This window comes from Scyliorhinus canicula, chromosome 12, assembly GCF_902713615.1.
Source record: "Scyliorhinus canicula chromosome 12, sScyCan1.1, whole genome shotgun sequence".
Taxonomy (NCBI): domain Eukaryota; kingdom Metazoa; phylum Chordata; class Chondrichthyes; order Carcharhiniformes; family Scyliorhinidae; genus Scyliorhinus; species Scyliorhinus canicula.
Genome location: NC_052157.1, coordinates 160,241,077 through 160,265,841, shown reverse-complemented (window position 1 = coordinate 160,265,841; position 24,765 = coordinate 160,241,077). Strand labels below are relative to the sequence as shown.

General features: G+C 48.8%; 1 protein-coding gene across 7 annotated transcripts in view; it reads left to right on the top strand.

Annotated features, from left to right (window-relative positions):
• The window catches only part of LOC119975138 (transient receptor potential cation channel subfamily V member 3-like), a 53,393-nt gene that overhangs the window by 15,066 nt on the left and 13,562 nt on the right, over positions 1-24,765 (top strand). For 3 of the 7 annotated variants that reach the window (XM_038814707.1, XM_038814704.1, XM_038814710.1), the window contains exons 3-12: positions 3,154-3,249; positions 5,466-5,567; positions 7,051-7,125; positions 8,719-8,772; positions 11,019-11,152; positions 14,139-14,318; positions 14,434-14,577; positions 21,057-21,346; positions 22,380-22,556; positions 23,629-23,829. In XM_038814707.1, coding sequence (XP_038670635.1) covers positions 3,154-3,249; positions 5,466-5,567; positions 7,051-7,125; positions 8,719-8,772; positions 11,019-11,152; positions 14,139-14,318; positions 14,434-14,577; positions 21,057-21,346; positions 22,380-22,556; positions 23,629-23,829 — 1,453 coding nt within the window. Of the gene's footprint in view, positions 1-591; positions 610-3,153; positions 3,250-5,465; positions 5,568-7,050; positions 7,126-8,718; positions 8,773-11,018; positions 11,153-14,138; positions 14,319-14,433; positions 14,578-21,056; positions 21,347-22,379; positions 22,557-23,628; positions 23,830-24,765 lie in introns of those variants that run through there. The other 4 variants (XM_038814708.1, XM_038814705.1, XM_038814706.1 and 1 more) reach the window with 4 other exon arrangements.

Below are 24,765 nucleotides of genomic sequence, written 5' to 3'. Positions count from 1 at the left end.
TGAACTCCAGTGGGGAACAGCTGAATACTGACCCCTTCTAACCGCCTCCCTCACATTATAATATTACCAACATGGCAGCCTGATTATTACATCAGAGGTTTAGAATCATTGAAACTGCTGCACTGTTCTGTTGCTGGGTGGTAGGCTACACTCATGAACCGCAGCCTGTTCCAGGTTTACAATACAGCCCTTCAGCCCCTTAGAGTCCACATGTGTCATGTTTCTCACGCCCCACATATCAGAGGTGGGTGCAGGTTGTAAAACCAGATTCCTCTCCCAGAGGCACTGACACTTTGCAATGGGTTCCCCTGGGCGGCCTGCAGCAGCCCAGAGAGGGCCTGTTCTTTGCCACCTGAACTTTGGATGTGGTCAGCCTTTTGGACTGGGGAGGCACATGGCAGGTGCACCCTATTATAGTGAACCTACAATACCCTGCACGCAGTACGCGGAGCAGGGTTGATTGTTTTCCCCGTGTGCCTCGAGGAGAATGAGTTTCCCCGCTAACTACGGGGCTGATACAATGTTGTATATAAGGTCAGCCAGATAGGAACCGACCGAGAGAGTGAGGGGAAGGAGCCGGTGAGGTTCAACCGGGCCCACTTATAAATTGTACGTATTTTATGAAAATGTCTTGTTTGCGTTACTCTGTCTGTCTCCCTTCACCTTCATCAAAGAACCGCACACATCCCAACCCACCAGCCACAACTGTGTCTACTTCCCAGCTCATAGCATTGGATAGGGATTACCAATGTGGGAGTTTCTGGGCGGGATTCTCCCTTCTGCGGACTAAGTCTCCACGCCCGCCGGAAAACGGACGAGAATCACTCCAGACGTTTTCCTCGAATGCCCTTGACTGCTGAAGTGATCCCCACCTCTTCATTCACCTGAGGAAGGAGCAGTGCTCCGAAAGCTCGTGTTTCAAAACAAACCTGTTGGACTTTAACCTGGTGTTGTAAGACTTCTTACTGTGCCCACCCCAGTCCAACTTCGGCATCTCCACATCATTGGAGTCTCTCTGTCTGAGCCTTTGGGATATTGATCTGTTGTCTGGGAGTCTCCGGCTGGGATTCTCCGGTCGTCGACGCCGAAATTGCGTTCGGCAATCGGCAGAGAATACCCGTTTCTGACCAAAGCGGGGGCGGCTCCGCTTTCACGGTGTTCCACCCCCTCCAAAGCGGGGCACTCTGCGAGTACGCTGGGCGCCGTATCGATTGCCTCAGGACGTTGCCTGAGGCCTACACCCCGATGTTCCGCCCCTGACCAGCCGACTTCCCGACGCCGTGGGTCTCTCATGGTCTCACCCGTCGGGAAATCGGTGTGGCGGCTGCGCACTCAGTCCACCGTCGCCACAGTCGGGGGAGGGCCGAGCCTTTGGGATATTGACCGGTTGTGCGGGATCTCTCTCCCCGAGACTTTATGATATTGTTTAGGAGTAGGAAGTTGCTGGAATTCTAGCTTAGGAGAACTTGGGTCAAAGTGAAATCCATGTGCACCATCACTGCAAAGTTCATCAAACCCGGCACCAAGAGGGGCTTGAACTGAAATATCCGGATCCGTGTGCATCAGGTCAGTCATTAGGGCAGCACCGTGGCACAGTGGTTAGCACTGTGGCATCACAGCGCCAGGGTCCCAGGTTCGATTCCCCGCTGGGTCACTGTCTGTGCGGAGTCTGCACGTTCTCCCCGTGTGTGCGTGGGTTTCCTCTGGGTGCTCCGGTTTCCTCCCACAGTCCAAAGACGTGCAGGTTAGGTGGATTGGCCATGATAAATTGCCCTTAGTATCCAAAAGAAAAAAGGTTAGGAGGGGTTATTGGGTTACGGGGATAGGGTAAAGTGAGGGCTTAAGTGGATCGGTGCAGACTCAATGGGCCGAATGGCCTCCTTCTGCACTGTATTGTCTATGTTCTATTATCCACCTGTGGCCGTACAGCCCATCTATCAAATCTGTGGTTCAGTGGGCAGCAATCTCACTTCTGGGTCAGAAGGTTGTGGGTTCAAATCCCCCTGCAAAGACATGTGTACAAAACTCCTGGCTGGCACGCCAGTGCAGTACCAAGGGAGCGCTGCACATTAATAAGATCATGGCTGACCTGATAATCACCTCAAATCTGCATCCCTACCTAGCACCTCTTTACCAAGTATCCATCTACCTGTACCTTGAAAACAATCAAAGATTCTGCTTCCACTGCCTCTTCAGGGAGCGAGTTCAGAAGCTCATGGACCTCTGCGAGAAATTATTTCTCCTCAACTCCGTTTTAAATGAGATACCCTCTTGGGCAGCACGGTAGCACAAATGGATAGCACTGTGGCTTCACAGCGCCAGGGTCCCAGGTTCGATTCCCGGCTTGGTTCACTGTCTGCGTGGAGTCTGCACATTCTCCCCGTGTCCGCGTGGGTTTCCTCTGGGTGCTCCGGTTTCCTCCGACAGTCCGAAGATGTGCAGGTTAGGAGGATTGGCCACGATAAATTGCCCCTCATGTGTCCAAAAAAGGTTCGGAGGGGTTATTGGGTTACGGGGATAGGGTGGAAGTGAGGGCTTAAGTGGGTAGGTGCAGACTCGATGGGCCGAATGGCTTACTTCTGCACTGTATGTTCTTATTTTTTAAACGGTGACTCCTGGTTCTAGATTCTTCCGCAAGAGGAAACATCTGCTCCACATCCACATCTGGACCCCCCTCAGGATCTCAGCTGAGATGTTTAATTGAGGTCGCAGCTACCCTTGTTGTTTCAGATTATTGTAAAAAGGCCCCGCCTCAGTTCTTCCAACCTTTCCTCCTGGGTTCTGCTCAATATCTGCCCCTCCAAACCAACATTGCTAAAATAGATTACCATGTAATTATCACATTGCCATATGTGGGATCTTGCTGTGCATAAATTCTCTGCTGCATTTCCTACTTTACAACAGTGACTACACATCGAAGTACTTCGTTGGAGGGCGGTGCGGTGGCACAGTGGTTAGCACTGCTGCCTCACGCAGCTGAGGACCCGGGTTCGATCCGGCCCTGGGTCACTGTCCGTGTGGAGTTTGCACATTCTCCCCGTGTCTACGTGGGTCTCACCCCCACAATCTAAAGATGCTCAGTGTATATCTGTCCCTGGTAATGCTGCAATGCTAATTTGTTTCTGTTGTCTTTCTTTAATCGGAATTGAACAGTTCGGCTGGCCCTTCTGAAGGGGTGGATGAGCCTGTGACTGCCAACAGCAACAATGAAAGTTTTACATTCTGGAAGGACAGCAATCCCAAAAGCAGGTATTGTCCTTTTCCCCAATTCCCCCCTCCCTCTGTCCTCTCCTGAAACCTTGCTCTCCTCACCCAGCCCTGCTCACTGCCCATTCTGCTCTTCGTGCGCTCTCCCTCTTCACTCCCAGTGTCCTCACAATTAAAGATTCAAATTCTCACCTTTGTTTACGAATCCCACCCCTCCCCCACCCCGTTCTCGCTCCTCCCTATTTTGCTAACCCCCTCCAGTCGTACAAACGCCACCCCAGCCCACAAAACTCTCTGCGCACACTCCTCCATCTCTGTCCTCTTGTGCCTAGCCCTCCTCCCTTCAGCCCACCTTTGCTGTCCATGCCTGTGGCACGTTTTCAAATGTTTTGAACCACTGAAATGTTTTAATTTCCATTCGGAGTGGGCAGCACGGTAGCACAGTGGTTAGCACAGTTGCTTCAGAGCTCCAGGGTCCCAGGTTCAAATCCTAGCTTGGGTCACTGTCTGTGCGGAATCTGCACGTTCTCCCTGTGTCTACGTGGGTTTCCTCCGGGTGCTCCGGTTTCCTCCCACAGTCCAAAGATCAGCAGGTTAGTTGGATTGTCAATGCTAAATTGCCCTTAGTGTCCAAAATGTTTCGGTGGGGTTACTGGGTTACGAGATGGTGTGGGGCTTAAGTGGGGTGCTCTTTCCAAGGGTTGGTGCAGACTCGATGGGCTGAATGGCCTCCTTCTGCACTGTAAATTCTATGAATACACTCCCCGCCCCTCTCACAGGGGCACAAGTAACAGAAGCAGTGGTGGACCGTTCAGCCCATCGAGCCTCCTCCCTCATTCATGGCTGATCTTGGGGTTGCAACTCCACTTCCCTGCCCACTCTCCCTATCCCTGAGACAACAAATCGCCGTTCTCCACCTTAAATATATTCAACGTCGGAGCATCGATAATCCTCTGGAACAGGGAGTTCCAAAGATTCACAACCCTCATCTCAGTCCCAATAATGGATCGCTTTTCCTGAGACTGTGGCCCCCCTCCCTCGGGTTTCAGATTCCTCAACCAGCGGATAGAATCATCCAGCGCCCACCCTGTCAAGCAACTTCAGAACCTTGTACGCTTCAATCCCCACCCTCCCTGCTCCTCAATTTAGACTCTTATTTAAACACCTTGATTGTCTTTTCCAATCATCCTGTCAGGGACTTGGGGATGCTGCTATAGATATAACTCTGATGAAGTTGTCATGTCATAGATCTTTGTCAACTTTCATTTGAATTTGCAGGTCAGGCCTGTGGTGATATGCATCACTGTAAATACACAAGGGGTTAATGTAAATACACTATGACTAAGTAAACACTAGGGGGAGCACCAGAGACATCATGACATGCAGACATACAGCTGATGAACACATAGAATAGGACACGACCAATAGGCAGTCAAGACACCCAGAGGTGACACTACCACAAGGGGGCATTACACAACCCATATATAAGGACAGGGCACACATGCTCTGTCTACAGGCGACACTTAGAGAGTAGGACAGGGGCAGTTCAGAAGCATCACACCCACCACGTGGTTTAGAGCAGACTGGTTAGTTAGACTGAGTTACTATAGCAAGATTAGCAGGAGAGCCGAACTCATAGAGAACTGTGATAATGGTTCAATAAATCACATTGAACTTACTTCAACGTCTGGAGTACCTTTTGGTCAAAGCTGCATCGAGTTGCAGCCTGTGTTATCCCAGAGTGCGTAACACAACAAGGCCCAAGGGGTGAGAGAGGCTGACGTCCTGGCCTTTGCCTCCCTGGTCCCATGGAGACGGATCTTACTAGGCTGGAGGGACTCGGAGCCCCCAAAGTCGGGGTGTGGGTTGGCAACATGGTGGGGCTTCTCAGACTTGAGAAAATTAAATTTGCCTCGAGGGAATCGCTGCAGGGGTTTGCTCGGAGGTGGCAGCCGTTCACCGATTTCTTCGAGAAAAATTAATCTGTCAGCAGGGCGCGGGGGGGGGGGGGGGGGGGGGGTGCGGGGGGGGGGGGGGGGTGTAAAGAGGATGGGAGGCATGGGAGAGATGAGTAAGGATAGGAGAACCAACGGCAGGGTGGTGGGGGAGGTGCCATTGTTTGTGTAAGCCACATTGGTTTGGGTCTGTGCCTGGGGGTGGTTGTTGGTTATATTGTTTCTGTTTCTGTTGAAATTTGATGTTTAAAATTGTTAACATCATAAATGCCTCAATAAAATATTTTCTAAAAAAAAATGAAGTTGCAGGTCAGAAGACTATCCTGAAGGGATTGAATCGATACCAGTGGGAAGCGTTAATGAGTGTTTTTCATTTCAAATGGATAAAAATAACACTATTATCAGGTAATTACTTTGACAGATAAATATTGGTCAAAAGAACCCACCCACCCCCAGCTCTTCTTTGGAATAATGCCGAGGGATCTTTTACAGTCATCCAAGCAGATTAAGGTCTGATCCACAAGGTGGCGCCTCTGACAGTTGCCGTTCCCTCCGTGTCACACTGGAGGGCCAACCCTGGTCTTTGTGCTCCAGCCTTGGAGAGGAATTTGAGGCTGAAATCCTGTGATGCGGACCCTGTCATCTGGGCCAAAGCCACACCAATCGGAGCAGAAATGGGCCATTCAGCCACTGAAACCTGCTCCCCTAAGTAAGGCGTGTTTCTGTGCTGTAGATTCTGTTCAACTATGTACGGTGATATCAACTGTGATAGGAGATATGTTTTGCCAGTCAGAGGGCTGCATTCTCTACCTATCTGACAATCTCCACAATTGTCCCCAATCCTGCAGTCTCAAATATCACGCATCATAAAGTAAGGTATAGTTGCCATAGTCCCAGATGACCATAGGCTGCTTTCCCCTCTTTTCTTTAAAATAAATTTAGAGTACCCAATTATTTCTTTTCCAATTAAGGGCCAATTTAGCGTGGCTAATCTACCTACCCTGCACATCTCTGGGTTGTGGGGGGTGAAGCCCACGCAGACACGGGGCTGCTTTCCCCTTTGAGGGGGAGAACTGACTGGTGGTGGTTTAATCTGAGGGTCACCATACCTCAGGCGAGGGGCAAGGTTGAGAAGGCGGGGCCTTCATGGATAACCTCAGCTGGTACGGGGTATTGAACCCGCGCTGCCGGCCTCGTTCTGCATCACAAACCAGCTGTCCAGGTGACTTGGCTAAACCGGCTCCCATCAGCAAGCCAGTAGCACAGTGGTTAGCACTGTCGCTTCATAGCTCCAGGGTCCCGGGTTCGATTCCCGGCTTGGGTCACTGTCTGTGCGGAGTCTGCACGTTCTCCCCCGTGTCTGCGTGGGTTTCCTCCGGGTGCTCCGGTTTCCTCCCACAGTCCAAAGATGTGCAGGTTAGGTGGATTGGCCGTGCTAAATTGCCTTTAATCTTCAAAAGGAGGTTAGGCGGGGTTACTGAGTTATGGGGTTAGGGTGGAGATGTGGACATACGTCGATGGGCCGAATGGCCTCCTTCTGCACTGTGGATTCTATGATAAACATTGTAATGTAACAATAAATAATTTCCTGATGGACCCAATTTCCAGGGGCTGGTTTAGCTCACTGGGCTAAATCACTGGCTTTTAAAGCAGACCAAGCAGGCCAGCAGCATAGTTCGATTCCCGTACCAGCCTCCCTGAACAGGCGCCGGAATGTGGAGACTAGGGGCTTTTCACAGTAACTTCATTGAAGCCTACTCGTGACAATAAGCGATTTTCATTTCATTTCATTTTCATTTCATTTGGGACTGGGTTATGTCATGTTCTATTGATCCGTAAAATGGTATCAGAATAATTGAATATTCCAATTATTTATTCTATACAACAGCTCTGAGTATTTTAAAAGTGAGGATGTCATGGATGGATGCTTCATCCATCAGATGGATTCAGGTAAATTAAAGAGGTATGTGCTCCAATTTATTAATGCTGTTGAATCAGATGTAAAATGCAACTTATTCAAAAGTGATAATTGAGTAGTCAAGTCCTTTCATGTCCAGCACACATGACCATTAAACAGCGCCGCTGGTGTTGATTGTCCAACATTTTGGACAAAGACAGCTTCATACAACTGAACTTTATTGATTTATTGTTTTATATAAATTTAGAGTACCCAATTTTTTTTTTCCCAATTAAGGGGCAATTTAAATGGCCAATCCACCTAACCTCTGGGTTGTGGGGGTGAAACCCACGCAGACACGGGGAGAATGTGCAAACTCCACACGGACAGTGACCCAGGGCCGGGATTCGAACCCGGGTCCTCAGCGCCGCAGTCCCAGTGCTAACCACTGCGCCCTCAACTGATATTTATTGACAAATCTTAACACATTTAACCTACACTGAACTACTAACCAATGACTAGGCAAAAGGCTGATGAGGTATTACACAAAATGAGGTCCCGGCAGATGCAGCATGTAATTAAACAAGGCAATGGTATTTATTGCAAAAGGACTGGAGTATAAAAGTAGAGAAGTGTTGTTGCAGTTGTATAGGGTGTTGGTGAGACCACATCTGGAGTATTGTGTCCAGTTTTGGTCTCCTTATTTGAGGATGGATGTGGTGACATTGGAGGAAGTTCAGAGGAGGTTCACCAGATTGATTCCGGGGATGAAAGGGTTGACGTACGAGGAGAGATTGAACAGTTTGGGTTTATACTCGCTGGAGTTTAGAAGGATGAGAGGGGAACTGATCGAGGTGTATAAAATACTAAGAGGGATTGATAAAGTAAACGTAGACCAAATGTTCCCCCATGTGGGGCAATCTAGAATGAGAGGTCACATATATAGGTTGAGAGGCGGTAGATTTAAAACTGAGATGAGGAGGAACTACTTCTCGCAGAGGGTGGTGAATTTGTGGAACTCGCTGCCCCATAGTGCGGTGGAGTCCGAATCATTAAATGGTTTTGAGAGGGAGATAAATATATTTCTGATTTTAAAAAACAGGTTAAAGGGATATGGGGAAGGTGGGGAGGTGGATTTGAGACCAGGAGGAGATGAGCCAGGATCTGATTGAATGGAGGAGCCGGCTCGAGTGGCAGAATTGCCAAATTCTGCTCCTAATTCCTATGTTGGTTCCAAAGTAGCTGAACATTGCTGTGCAGCATTTCTGTCCACAGCTTATTCCCAAAGATGAGAGGGCATGAATCCGGTTCCTTATTCCTTCACCTTGAGATGAGTGGTCTGTGAGGCCACTTCAGGAGGCAGTTAAGGGTCAACCACGTTACTCTGAGTCTGGAGTCACGTGGAGGCCAGATAGGGTAGGACAGCAAATTTCTTAGTGAATCAGGTGGGTTTTTATAGCAATCGATGACAGTTGCCATGGTCACCATTACTGAGACTAGCTTTCAACTCCACCAGTTGCCGCGTTGGGATTTGAACCCAGTCCCCAGAACATCAGCCTCAGGTCTCTCTCCGAGTCTGACCTTTAATCCGTGCATCAGTCTGTGGAAAAATATTTAAACTTTCATTTCTTATTTTGTGACCATGTTTCTCACATTTAGTAGTGGTGAAGATAGCGTCCCTGTCAAGAAGGACAACACAGCCGATGAACCCAGGTGAGAACCTTCTTCCTTCTGCTGGTATTGTTGGCAGCGAAGATAAACACCTTGGGTTATAATATTTTTCAGGAGGGCCAGAATGGGATGAAAGAAATGTCGATATCACAACTCACATCCTCAGTACATCCCAATATCTAAATTAGCGCTCCTGAAGAATACTGACTGTTGTAACAGAGAAACTGGGCTTCAGTAAATGCACAGTAAGATCCCACAAAAAAGGCAATGCGATTAAAGATAAGAAAATGTTGGCCAGGACAATGAAATAACTCTCCTACTCTTCTTCGAATAGCAGCTGTGAGCAGGAGCCCAGACAGGGCTTTGGTTTAATGTCTCATTGGATGCTGGCACCTCCAACAATGCAGCGCTCCGCAGAATAACTACAGTGTCAAAGGAGGCCATTCAGCCCATCAAGTCTGCACCGCCCCTTCGAAAGAGCGCTCTATCCATGTCCACTCCCCCGTCGTCCCCACCGTGTCCCCCGTAACCCACCGTGTCCCCGTAACCCCACCGTGTCCCCGTAACCCCGCCGTGTCCCCGTAACCCCACCGTGTCCCCGTAACCCCACCGTGTCTCCCATAACCCCACCCTGTCCCCGTAACCCCACCGTGTCCCCGTAACCCCACCGTGTCTCCCATAACCCCACCCTGTCCCCGTAACCCCGTGTCCCCGTAACCCCACCGTGTCCCCGTAACCCCACCGTGTCTCCCATAACCCCACCCTGTCCCCGTAACCCCGTGTCCCCGTTACCCCACCGTGTCCCCGTAACCCCACCGTGTCTCCCATAACCCCACCCTGTCCCCGTAACCCCGTGTCCCCGTTACCCCACCGTGTCCCCGTAACCCCACCGTGTCCCCGTAACCCCGCCGTGTACCCGTAACCCCACCGTGTCCCCGTTACCCCACCGTGTCCCCACCGTGCCCCCGTAACCCCACCGTGTCCCCCGTAACCCCACCCTGTCCCCATAACCCCACCGTGTCCCCGTAACCCCACCGTGTCCCCGTAACCCCACCCTGTCCCCGTAACCCCACCCTGTCCCCGTGGGAACTGTGGGAGGAAACCGGAGCACCCGGAGGAAACGCACGCAAATACGGGGAGAACATGCAGACTCCGCACAGTCACCCGAGGCAGGAATCGAACCCAGGTCCCAGGCGCTGTGTGGCAACAGTGCTAACCACTGTGCCAGCATGCACTCGCTCAGTACTGGCACCAAGTGTCTCAGCCTGGTTTAAACCTCTGGAGCGGGCATATTGTTCCTTCTCTGTTTGTCGTTTAAGGAAATTACTTTGTCCTGGTAATTACAGGACCTCGCTGCGGGAGAATGCTATGTGGGTGACTCTGTTGAGGCTACATTTTATACCCATCTCTCAGTAACCCCCCATGTCATTAAGAGTTTCATAGAATTTACAGTGCAGAAGGAGGCCATTCGGCCCATCGAGTCTGCACCGGCTCTTGGAAAGAGCACCCTACCCAAGGTCAACACCTCCACCCTATCCCCATAACCCCACCCAACACTAAGGGCAATTTTGGACACTAAGGGCAATTTAGCATGGCCAATCCACCTAACCCGCACATCTTTGGACTGTGGGCGGAAACCGGAACACCCGGAGGAAACCCACCCACACACGGGGAGGATGTGCAGACTCCACACAGACAGTGACCCAAGCTGGAATCAAACCTGGGACCCTGGAGCTGTGAAGTAATTATGCTATCCACAATGCTACCGTGCTGCCCCAACGCTGTTTTGACATGGTCCTGGGGACCCTTGATTAAGAATCCCACCATGCAGTGAGGGACGGGAGTCACATGTAAACCAGACCACACACGGATCCCTGGCCTGAAGGACAAGAGCTGAGTTTTCAACTACCATCTGGCTACTCTCGTGGTTATTTACCCAGCCGCCTACGGTGTAATTGGAGTCCACCAATAAAGCAAATCGAAACGTTGCGAAGGAGAGTCATGCTGGACTGGAAATGTTCACTCGTTTTTCTCTCCACGGATGTTGTCAGACCGGCTGAGCTTTTCCCGGACATTTCTGTTTGAAACTGGCAAACCCAGGACTGCCAGCCTGGAACCAGCACCATGAAGCTTTCTGTGGCCTTCTGAGCTGGGGCATGGCCTGAATATTCTGCGGTGCAATACTCCTCAAAGCACTTCTTGGAGGGGTCGGAGGGCTTGGGGAGGGGGTGGGGGTGGTTAGGGAACAGCTAAAGTGCTGAGACTGAAAGCTGTCTTATTGTGTCCAGATATCAGCACAATTACAAAACCTACAGGACTCGGCTCTTTACTGCCATATGTGAAGGGGATCTGAACATCATCGATGCTTTACTCCAAAAGATCGAGGAATCTAATGGTTGGCTCTCGCACCAAAATTTGAAAGGTAAGGAAGGATAGGAAGCGAGAGGTTGTGTTTTTAAAACACCCACAATCCTGTCTCTCCAGAAATTCTCAGAAGCTCCACGTTTGACGATTTGTATTTGAAGTGTGGTGACATAGCACAGTGGTTAGCACTGTGGCTTCACAGCACCAGGGTCCCAGGTTCGATTCCCGGCTGGGTGACTGTGCGGAGTCTGCACGTTCTCCCCATGTCTGCGTGCGTGGGTTTCCTCCGGGCGCTCCGGTTTCCTCCCACAGTCCAAAGATGTGCAGGTTAGGTGGATTGGCCGTGATAAATTGCCCCTTGGTGGAATCAAACTCAATAAGAACTTTGAAAAGGACTGGAAGTGTTGGCTAGTGTAGACTTGAGAGATGAACAGACACTTCCAACACTGATGAAGGTTCAATTTTAGTAACTACTTCTAACTACCGTATATACTCGCGTAACATGCGACTTTTGAGCACCTAATTTGAAGCCTAAATTTCGGGGGTCGCATGATACGCGAGGTACAAAAATCACGGGTGTGAAATGCTGGCCAAGATAAGTCACATAGCATCCAGCTGGCTTTACTAGCGTCGTTCAGCCACTTGCTGTTTCCATTCATGTTTTTATGAATGGAAACGGCAAGGGGCTGAACAACGCGAGTAAAGCCAGCTGGAAAGCTGTTCGAATCGCGAACAGCTTTCACAGCAGAATCAACTCTGCAGAAACCACACACAATGATACCATTTGGAAGTTTTAGTTTCCAAAATTAATTTCCAAAAAAGTCACTCGCATGATACATGAGGTATACCATAAAATCATGTTTTGGGGACGAAACTTTAGGGGTCGCATGATACGCGAGATCGAAGGATACGCGAGTATATACGGTAACTAACACACGATGACTGTGGGTCTAAATAATGCTAACTTTAAACTAGAGACCTAAGCCTTGTCCGAACCAGTTGATTCTCTCAGCACGTGTTGTAAGTCTGTGCTGGGCTGGATGAGTTCCTGTTACTCAGAGAGGCAGCACCCAGAATGAGCAGGAACCGTGGTGCCCTCTGCCTTTATAGTGTGTGTATTCTAACTGGTGATTGGCTGCGGTGTTTGTACATGTTGATTGGTCCCTGTGTGTGTCCATCTGTGTGTGTCTGCACCATGATATACTGTGTATATTATGACAGGACTGATTTACAGAGCTACGAGGAAACACCTGGGCTCTGGGACCAGTTGGGTTGATGTGTCAAAGCCTAAGCACAGACACCTCAGCCCAAATGACCTCTGCCTGTGCAGATTCCGTGGGGCGCGATTCTCCGCGAATGCGGCGAGTCGTAAAGTTTCACGGCAGCCTCCGCACCCCCTCCCAGGATCCGATTTGCCCCCCCGGGCGGGGCTAGCAGCGGGGCCCCGTGAAGCACGGCATCACGGTCTTAGTGACCGTCGCTAAGTTCGCGCGACAAACGTCACGCCGGCTGACACGCACGATGACGCGTCAGACCCGCGCATGCGCGGGCCGTCATGCCCCTCAGCCGCCCCGCGGACTGATCCTGCGGGGTGGCGGAAGAACAAATAGTGCGCGGGTATCGGACCCGCTGCCCGGGATCGGTGCCCACCGATCGCAGGCCATGCCATCCTTGGCACGGCCGCATCACGGCCGTGCCAATCGGTGCCATGGTTGTCCGGGACGGCACTTTGCGGCCGTTTTCACGAACGGTGAGAGCAGGTGTGTTTGCGTTCGTGAAAACGGCCGTAAAGGCCTGGGAACTCGGCCCATCGGCCTGGGGAGAATCGCTGTTCGCCGTAAAAAACGGCGAGCAGCGATTCGTGTCGCGGGGCGGCCGTGGGAGGGGGGGGGAGAATAGCGGGAGGACGTGAAAATTGTCGGGAAGGCCCCCCCGCTATTCTCCGACCCGTCGTGGGCAGCGGAGAATCGCGCCCATTTCTGACAGTACAAAATAACTCGGTGAAGAGAAAATAATTAAAAGCAGTCAATCGAGATATCAGAAAGGAAGTCAATCCTGATCGGGAGTCTTTGAGGATGTGCTGGATGGGACAAATGCGGCAAATGTGGGGTATATAGATTTTCAGTGTGTTTGGCCATTGGGGAGGATCGAAGGGGAGGAATTAGGAGAATATTACACACCTTCACAGGAATCAAATCCACATATTGTGAGATTGATGGGGTTGCACCCATGATGCATCCTTATTTTTTGTGAATGGATCAAAACTGAAATTAATAACTTCATAATTAAACTTTATAAATTCAGAAATACAAGATGAAGTTATTGAGATAATTATCACCCGAGATGAACTTTTGGGTAACACAATGGCACAGTGTTTAGCACTGCTGCCTCACAGTGCCGGGGGGCCCGGGTTCCATTTCGGCCTGGGGTCTGTCTGTGCGGAGTCTGCACGTTCTCCCCGCGGCTGCGTGGGTTTCCTCCGGATGCTCCGGTTTCCTCCCACACTTCAAAGACAAGCAGCGTAGGTAGATTGGCTACACTAAATTGGCCCTTAGTTTGTGTGAGCCTGGTTATGCTTGATGTGGAGAGGTGCCCTTCAAGCTATATGTCTCGCGACCTGTTCCAGGAACGATTAGCTACAGAAGCAGACAAAAGTCTGACCTATGCACCGTCAGAGTGTGAAAAGGTTGAGAGAGGGAGAGGTGACCTTTGGAGAGTTTGCTGTTTCCTGTTCCAGGTTTGCAATCATTCTGTCAATTTGTGAGCAAAAATGATTGAATTCAGGCGAGTGAACTTGCAAAAGCCACAGGGAGACGGTGGGATTGATGTTTGAGGTGGATGATATAAAGTGGGTTCAAAGCATCTCCTCCCTCAAAGTCCACTTGTGGCCTGGCCACGTGAACATGTGGCTGAGTGCTCAGCAGTTCTGTCCTTGGGGAAATAGAGCAGATTCGGCAGAATGTTCCCTTGGAATTGGGGTCGAACGGGAGACGCTTGGACAGGATGCGTGAATCTTCCCTCACTCCGTGCTTTCCCACTCACAGATCCAAACACCGGCCAAACATGTCTGATGAAAGCCTTGCTAAAAATTACAAACAAAACAGAGGAATTAGATCAAGACATTAAGATGGAGGAAATTGTCAAGAAACTAATCTCCTTTTCAAAGAAGACAGGAGACCTGAAAGTCTTCATTAACGCAGCCTACACTGACAAGATTTACAGAGGTAAGGAGCTGCGCCAGCCAATTCTATTTGCAGTGCTTCCTGCCAGAAATACTGGACACTCCCCACCCACCACATGTCGGTTTAAAGGTAAATTGTGACGTGTCCCCGTTTCTAGGACAGACGAGCCTTCACATCGCTGTGGAGCGCAGGAGGTATGACCTGGTCAAATTCTTGGTCAAAAATGGAGCTGCTGTTCATGCCATGGCCAAAGGAAGCTTCTTTCGCAACAAGAAACACAAGCAATGCTCATTCTACTTCGGTGAGTTCAAAACAGTCAAATCAAAAGTGCAAAAAGCACACACAGAGGTGTACATAAACAGACACAGTCAGACAACAGAACGCACACAGATACACACACTAATACACGCACACAGATACACACACACTGATACACACACACAGATACACACGCACACAGATACACACACACTGATACACACACACTGATACACACACACAGATACACACACACTGATACACACACACTGATACACACACAGTGATACACACACACACTGATACACACACACTGATACACACACACACTGATACACACACACTGATACACACACACACTGATACACACACACAGATACACACACACACTGATACACACACACTGATACACACACACACTGATACACACACACTGATACACACACACTGATACACACACACTGATACACACACAGTGATACACACACACACTGATACACACACTGATACACACACACACAGATACACACACACACTGATACACACACTGATACACACACACAGATACACACACACAGATACACACACACACAGATACACACGCACTGATACACACACACTGATACACACACACAGATACACACGCACTGATACACACACACTGATACACACACACTGATACACACACACTGATACACACACACTGATACACACACACTGATACACACACACTGATACACACACACTGATACACACACTGATACACACACACACAGATACACACACACTGATACACACACACTGATACACACACACAGATACACACACACAGATACACACACACAGATACACACGCACTGATACACACACACTGATACACACACACACAGATACACACGCACTGACACACACCCTGATACACACACACTGATAAACAGCACACTGATAAACAGCACACTGATAAACAGCACACTGATAAACAGCACACTGATAAACAGCACACTGATAAACAGCACACTGATAAACAGCACACTGATAAACAGCACACTGATAACAGCACACTGATAAACAGCACACTGATAAACAGCACACTGATAAACAGCACACTGATAAACAGCACACTGATAAACAGCACACTGATAAACAGCACACTGATAACAGCACACTGATAAACAGCACACTGATAAACAGCACACTGATAAACAGCACACTGATAAACAGCACACTGATAAACAGCACACTGATAAACAGCACACTGATAAACAGCACACTGATAAACAGCACACTGATAAACAGCACACTGATAAACAGCACACTGATAACAGCACACTGATAAACAGCACACTGATAAACAGCACACTGATAACAGCACACTGATAAACAGCACACTGATAAACAGCACACTGATAAACAGCACACTGATAAACAACACACTGATAAACAGCACACTGATAAACAGCACACTGATAAACACACTGATAAACAACACACTGATAAACAGCACACTGATAAACACACTGATAAACAGCACACTGATAAACACACTGATAAACAGCACACTGATAAACAGCACACTGATAAACAGCACACTGATAAACAGCACACTGATAAACAGCACACTGATAAACAGCACACTGATAAACAACACACTGATAAACAACACACTGATAAACAGCCCACTGATAAACAGCACACTGATAACAGCACACTGATAAACAACACACTGATAAACAGCACACTGATAAACAGCACACTGATAAACACACTGATAAACAACACACTGATAAACAGCACACTGATAAACAGCACACTGATAAACAGCACACTGATAAACAACACACTGATAAACAGCACACTGATAAACAGCACACTGATAAACAACACACTGATAAACAGCACACTGATAAACAGCACACTGATAAACAGCACACTGATAAACAACACACTGATAAACACACTGATAAACAACACACTGATAAACAGCACACTGATACACACACACACACAGATACACACTGATACACACACACACAGATACACACTGATACACACACACACACAGATACACACTGATACACACACACACAGATACACACGCACACAGATACACACGCACACAGATACACACACACTGATACACACACACACTGATACACACACACACTGATACACACACACAGATACACACTGATACACACACACACAGATACACACACACACTGATACACACACACACTGATACACACACACAGATACACACTGATACACACACACACAGATACACTCGCACACAGATACACACACACACAGATACACACACACAGATACACACTGATACACACACACACAGATACACACACACAGATACACACTGATACACACACACAGACACACACACACACTGATACACACACACACAGATACACACACACACACAGATACACTCGCACACAGATACACACACACAGATACACACACACACAGATACACACACACAGACACACACACACACAGATACACACACACAGATACACACACACACACAATACAGACACACAGACACACACACACACTGATACACACACACAGATACACACACACTGATACACACGCACACAGATACACACACACAGATACACACACACAGATACACACTGATACACATGCACACAGGTACACACACACTGATACACACACACTGATACACACTGATACACACACACAGATACACACACACAGATACACTCACACACAGATACACACACACAGATACACTCGCACACAGATACACACACACAGATACACACTGATACACATGCACACAGATACACACACACTGATACACACGCACAGATACACACACACAGATACACACACACAGATACACACACACACAGATACACACACACACACAGATACACACACACAGATACACACGCACACAGATACACACACACAGATACACACACACACAGATACACACGCACACAGATACACACACAGATACACACACACAGATACACACTGATACACATGCACACAGGTACACACACACTGATACACACACACTGATACACACGCACACAGATACACACACACTGATACACACACACACTGATACACACGCACACAGATACACACGCACACAGATACACACGCACACAGATACACACACACTGATACACACACACTGATACACACACACAGATACACACACACAGATACACACACACAGATACACACACACAGATACACACACACACAGATACACACAGATACACACACACACAGATACACACTGATACACACACACACAGATACACACGCACACAGATACACACGCACACAGATACACACGCACAGATACACACACACTGATACACACACACTGATACACACACACAGATACACACACACAGATACACACACACAGATACACACACACACAGATACACACTGATACACACACACACAGATACACACAGATACACACACACACAGATACACACAGATACACACACACAGATACACACACACACAGATACACACACACACACAGATACACTCGCACACAGATACACACACACAGATACACACACACAGATACACACTGATACACACACACAGATACACACACACAGATACACACACACACAGATACACACACACACAGATACACTCGCACACAGATACACTCGCACACAGATACACACACACAGATACACACTGATACACATGCACACAGATACACACACACTGATACACACGCACACAGATACACACACACTGATACACGCACACACAGATACACACTGATACACACACACACAGATACACACACACAGACACACACACACACACAGATACACACACACAGATACACACACACAGATACACACACACACAGATACACACACAGATACACACTGATACACATGCACACAGATACACACACACTGATACACACGCACAGATACACACTGATGCACACACACAGATAGACACCGATACACACACACAGATAGATCGACACAGATACACACAGATATACACACGCACAGATATAGATATAGATAGACACACACAGATAGACCTTCACACACAGATACACTCACACAGATAGACCTTCACACACAGGTACACTCACACAGATACACACACACAGATAGACACACACAGATAGACCTTCACACACAGGTACACTCACACAGATACACACACACAGGTACACTCACACAGATAGACCTTCACACACACAGATAGACACACACAGATAGACACAGACAGATGCACACACACAGATAGACACCGATACACACACACAGATAGATCGACACAGATACACACAGATATACACACGCACAGATATAGATAGATAGACACACACAGATAGACCTTCACACACAGATACACACACACAGATACACACACACAGATAGACCTTCACACACAGGTACACTCACACAGATACACACACACAGATAGGCACCAATACACACACACACAGATAGATCGACACAGATACACACAGATATACACACGCACAGATATAGATAGATAGATAGATAGACACACACAGATACTCACACAGATACACTCAAACAGATAGACCTTCACACACAGATACACACACACAGATAGACACACACAGATACACACACACAGATAGACCTTCACACACACAGATAGATAGACACAGATACATGTTATATTTTAAATAATGACTTATCTAAAATATATATATTACTCTTGAATCCACCAGGATTATAAAATAACCAATAGTCTTCTTGTTGAAAGATGGACTATTTAATGAGTAATAAAATAATAAACTGTGAGTCCTTTTACTTAATACTAAACTAACAATAAAGAATTAAAGTACAATACAGATAACTACATAACTATACACTTTATAACAAACTAATTCTAACTTCTCTCACTCCAGCTGTTCTATGTCTTGCTTGTTCACTGTTCTAATATCATCTGACTTAGAAAAGGCGGGAAATCAGTTCTTATAGTATCTGACTGTGAGCCATCTAGTGTTGAAATGGCTGTACTACATTTACATGCATTGATCATGTATATTGATATCTGAATATCACTACAATACACACAGACATACACACAGATGGACAGATGCAGACTAACATACATAAACCAACAAGCACACAGCAGCTCACCACCACCTTCTCAAGGGCAATTCCGCTTAGGGTATAACTGCTGGACACAGCCAAATATGCAGAGATGGACGTATACACACAAACACAAACTGGAGCAGGTCCCCAACAAGACTGGTGTAGCTGGATAACTGAACAGGTAATCAAACCAAGGAAGTGACAGCTGAACAGAATGGTGAGAACGGGCTGAATGGCCAGAGGTCTGTGATAGTGTATTGTCACTTTAACCCCTCCCCCTGTGTTCAGCTGACAGTACCAGAGGACACTGGGAAAAGGAGATCCCCTTACAGCATGTCTAAAATTAAGAGTAACTTGCCTTTGACCGTGTTCCCTGCCCATGTCTTACCGGGAAAATGCTTCAAGTAGCAGAGCGACACAGACTAGACAGGAGCTGGGTTTTGATTCCTCTCTCTGCTCGGTTATAGTCCAGCCGGTGAATTTATATCAGTGCCTGGTCCTGGATTAGGAAGCGGGAAAATGGACCGAGTGTATTTCACATCCTGACTTCTGACCAGTGACTCCCGATGGAAGACACGTGTGTGTGAGTGGACATTGGGTGAGGAATACCAAGTTCCCCTGCTAGCCACACACCATCCTGACCTGGAACTATGTCACTGCGATCGCCGGGTCAAAATCCTGGAACTCCCTAACAGCGCAGTGGGTGTGCCAACACCTCATGGGAAGCAGCGGATCGGGGGTAATTAGGGATGGGAAATACATGTCGTCCTTACCAGTGACATCCACACCCCATGAATGAATAAAAAAGATGAACAGCATCAGCAATGTGATGCCCTCTGCAGTCCAATATCCAGGGAATCACTCCGGGCAGCACGGTAGCATGGTGGTTAGCATAAATGCTTCACAGCTCCAGGGTCCCAGGTTCGATTCCCGGCTGGGTCACTGTCTGTGCGGAGTCTGCACGTCCTCCCCGTGTGTGCGTGGGTTTCCTCCGGGTGCTCCGGTTTCCTCCCACAGTCCAAAGATGTGCGGGTTAGGTGGATTGGCCATGGTAAATTGCCCGTAGTGTCCTAAAAAGTAAGGTTCAGGGGGGGAGGGGGGGTTGTTGGGTTACGGGTATAGGGTGGATACGTGGGTTTGAGTAGGGTGATCATTGCTCGGCACAACATCGAGGGCCGAAGGGCCTGTTCTGTGCTGTACTGTTCTATGTTGTATGAATGTTCCTGTGATAACGTGAGGGGAGAGGATTGATCAAAATAAGGGGGAGAGTCACAGCGTCTTGTGGGGGGTTATTTTATGTCAACCAGACATGTCAAACAGAGACTAAATTTATCCTTTTCAACCTCCCCCCCCCCCCCCCCCCCCCTCACTCCACAATTACCGGACACAGGGGGGTTCCCCCTCAGTCTGGCCGCCTGCACCAACCAGCTGGACATTGTCACCTTCCTGATTGACCACGGCGCTGACCCCTGGGCGCAGGACCGGGTGGGCAACACGGTGCTGCACGCCCTGGTGTCCATCGCATACGACACGGAGGATTCTCGGAGCTTCGTGACGGAGATGTACGACTTCATCCTGATGAAGAGTACGGACATGGAGCCCAGTGTCAACCTGGAGACCATCACCAACCGTGAGGGCTTGACCCCTCTGCACCTGGCCGCCCACACTGGCAAGATCGGGGTACGTCCTACACAACATTCTTCCTTAACCCGTAGCTGTCCCTCGGGTGTGGGGATCGGTGGCAGAGGTTGGCAGGTGCCTGTTGCCCATAAGCACCTTTCAGAAAGTGGAGGTGGGCCGACTTTGGTGATTTGTACAGTTGAATGTCCACTCCAGAGGGCAGGTAGGGTCAGTCACGTTGATGTGGGTCTGGAGTCACAGACAGGCCCAGGTTGTGGAATGGTGGCAGACTTCCTTCCTCCTTGGTCGCTGATTGTTGGTTCATGAAGAAAGCCACCACACAATTGTCCCTCACACAGCTATCCTGTTCTCCCATAAACCCTCCCAATCCGTCATTCGGTAAATCCAAGACACCATTCGGAACTGGGCAGATTCCTGAGAAATCCTGGGCAGAATTTAAAAACAGGTTGTCGGCGAGTCTGGTTACTGTGATCACCGGGTCTTCCAGGGGGGTCAGAACTGGAGGAATTTCCCAGAAATTTCCTTTCCTTCACAGAGAGTTTCTGTATTTTTCCCGTCTATTCTGTCTTTTCCCAGAGTCTCCTCGTCTTCCCCTACATTTTCCTGCTGTTTCCCTGAGTTTCTGGATCTTATCCCGAACGCGCCTCCAAGCCCCAACTCACTGTAAGGCACGCCCCCCCCGCCCCCACTCCATCTCACCCCCCCCCACCCCACTCCATCTCACCCTCCCCACACCTCTCACCCACGCAGACACGGGGTGAATGTGCAAACTCCACACGGTCAGTGACCCTGGGCCGGGTTCGAACCTCAAAGAACCGCAAAAAACAGGAGTTGAGAGCCAATCCTCCATGATCTAATTGAATGGCCTTCTCTCATCTGAGCTCTGACTGGGAGGTAGCACCATGTAGCAATTATTCCCAGGGTTTGCTCTTGTTATTTCTGAGAGTGTCGGGGGGTCGGGGGGGAGCAGAAATGAAACTCCACCTTGTATGACCACTTTGGGGTTTTTTTTGGTCCTACATGTCAACCCAAGCCTCTCCCTGGATATTAAACATTTCTCACTTTACTGCAGATATTTAAACACATCCTGGGACGGGAAATAAAACAGAAGAAGTACAAACACCTCTCCAGAAAGTTCACCGAGTGGGAATATGGACCCGTGTCTTGTTCATTATATGACCTGTCTGGAGTCGATACAATTGAGGAGAATTCGGTGCTTCAGACAATCGTCTACAGCAGCAGGAACATGGTGGGTTTGTGCACCCAGAGCTAGTTGACTCAAGGCATCTGAGGATGGCAAGGAATAAGTCATCAACTGTCCCACTGCCTCATCAACCCTTCCCCACCTTCACCCCACCCCTCCAACCTCCCCTCTCGCCACCTCTTTCCTTCTTCCCAACCCTCTCCTCTGCTCCCTCATCTCGTCCCAGCCCTTTCCCCATCAATCCATTCCCCTTCCCATCTTTCCACTCCCACACTCTCCTGACCCCCTCCCTCTCTTTCCAGAGGGTCAGTCGGCACCACCCAGGTCCCAGTGTTCATTGCTGCTGTGTGTTGTTACCTGATCTTAGAAGAATCTTTTAACAGTACAGCACAGAACAGGCCCTTCGGCCCTCGATGTTGTGCCGAGCAATGATCACCCTACTCAAACCCACGTATCCACCCTATACCCGTAACCCAACAACCCCCCCCTCAACCTTACTTTTTTTTAGGACACTACGGGCAATTTAGCATGGCCAATCCACCTAACCCGCACATCTTTGGACTGTGGGAGGAAACCGGAGCACCCGGAGGAAACCCACGCACACACGGGGAGGACGTGCAGACTCCGCACAGACAGTGACCCAGCCGGGAATCGAACCTGGGACCCTGGAGCTGTGAAGCATTTATGCTAACCACCATGCTACTGTGCTGCCTGATCTCAGCTGGGTTTCTATATCCTCCCTTCCTTTTGGGGTTGCCCACATTTCACCTTCCCATCCTCCTTCTCTCTTGGGAGAACCTTCGGCCTCTCCTTCCCTCCTTACCCTCCCTCCCTTCCCTGCTCTCCCCTCTCCTCGCTTCTGATGCCTCCATATCGAGAATGAATAGTAATGAAAACAACAATATTCTCTGGTGTGATGCCCCACGTAGTGAGATAGCCTGCGAGCAGTCCCCGTCTGGGCTCACACGTTGATGACTGGTCACTTGGAGGAAGTGTCGAGGGGCTTCTGGGTCACTTCACGGGTCAGCGAGGGTGGGAGGGGAGCACGTGTTTGGAGGAAAACAGATGTTGGCTGTCGGGGACGGGCTAATGTTTAACAATCTGCTGCTGATTTCAGAACCGTCATGAGATGCTTTGTGTCGAACCGATGAACGAACTGCTCCAAAAGAAGTGGGAGGATTTTGGTGCGTTTTTATTCATTGCTAGCTTCTTGTTTTACCTCACCTACATCATCACCCTCACCTTCGTGGCCTCCTACAGACTAGAAAGAAGCAAAGCCCTGGACCAGGAGGATTGTCCCTCCGTCAGAGAATATACGGTACGGAGCCAGGCCATTCGGCCCAACTAGTCATGCTGGCACTGATGCTCCACTCCAGTCTCCTCCCATCTTTCCTAATCTAAATCTATCAATGTAACCAACCCTCTATTCCCTTCTCCATTGGATGCAAGTCTAGCTTGAATTGAATTTGATTTATTGTCACGTGTACCGAGGTACAGTGAAAGGTATTGATCTGCGTACAGTCCAGACAGATCGTTCCAGACATGAAAAAACACGGGACATACGATAGATACACAATGTAAATACATAGACATAGACATCGGGTAAGCATGCGGAGTGCGGTATACTCAGTCGAGAAGATGTGTAGAGAGATCGATTCCGTCCATAAGAGGGTCATTCAGGACTCTGGTAACAGGGGGGAAGAAGCTGTTTTTGAATCTGTTAGTGCATGTTCTCAGACTTTTCCAACCTCTTCCATTGGGCAGGAGGTACAAGAGGGAATATCCCGGATGGGAGCGATCTTTGATTATGCTGCCCGCTTTCCCAAGGCAGCGGGAGGTGTAGACAGATTCAATGGATAGGAGATGGGTTCGTTGTGATGGACTGGGTGGCGATCACAACTCTCTGGAGTTTCTTACGGTCTTGGGCCGAATAGTTGCCATACCAGCTTAACGGAGGGGATGGGTAGAACATAAGGGGGGAGTTTAACCTGCAATCAGCAAAGAGCAAACCTCAAAGAGTGGATCCTCCTCCTTCTCATCCTACATGCTCGGGATTGGAGGTAATGTACTGGCCTGGATTGAGCATTGGTTAATAATAATAATAATAATCTTTATTAGTGTCACAAGTAGGCTTACATTAACACTGCAATGACGTTACTGTAAAACTCCCCTAGTCGCCACAGTGGCTGGTTTAGCTCACTAGGCTAAATCGCTGGCTTTTAAAGCAGACCAAGCAGGCCAGCAGCACAGTTCG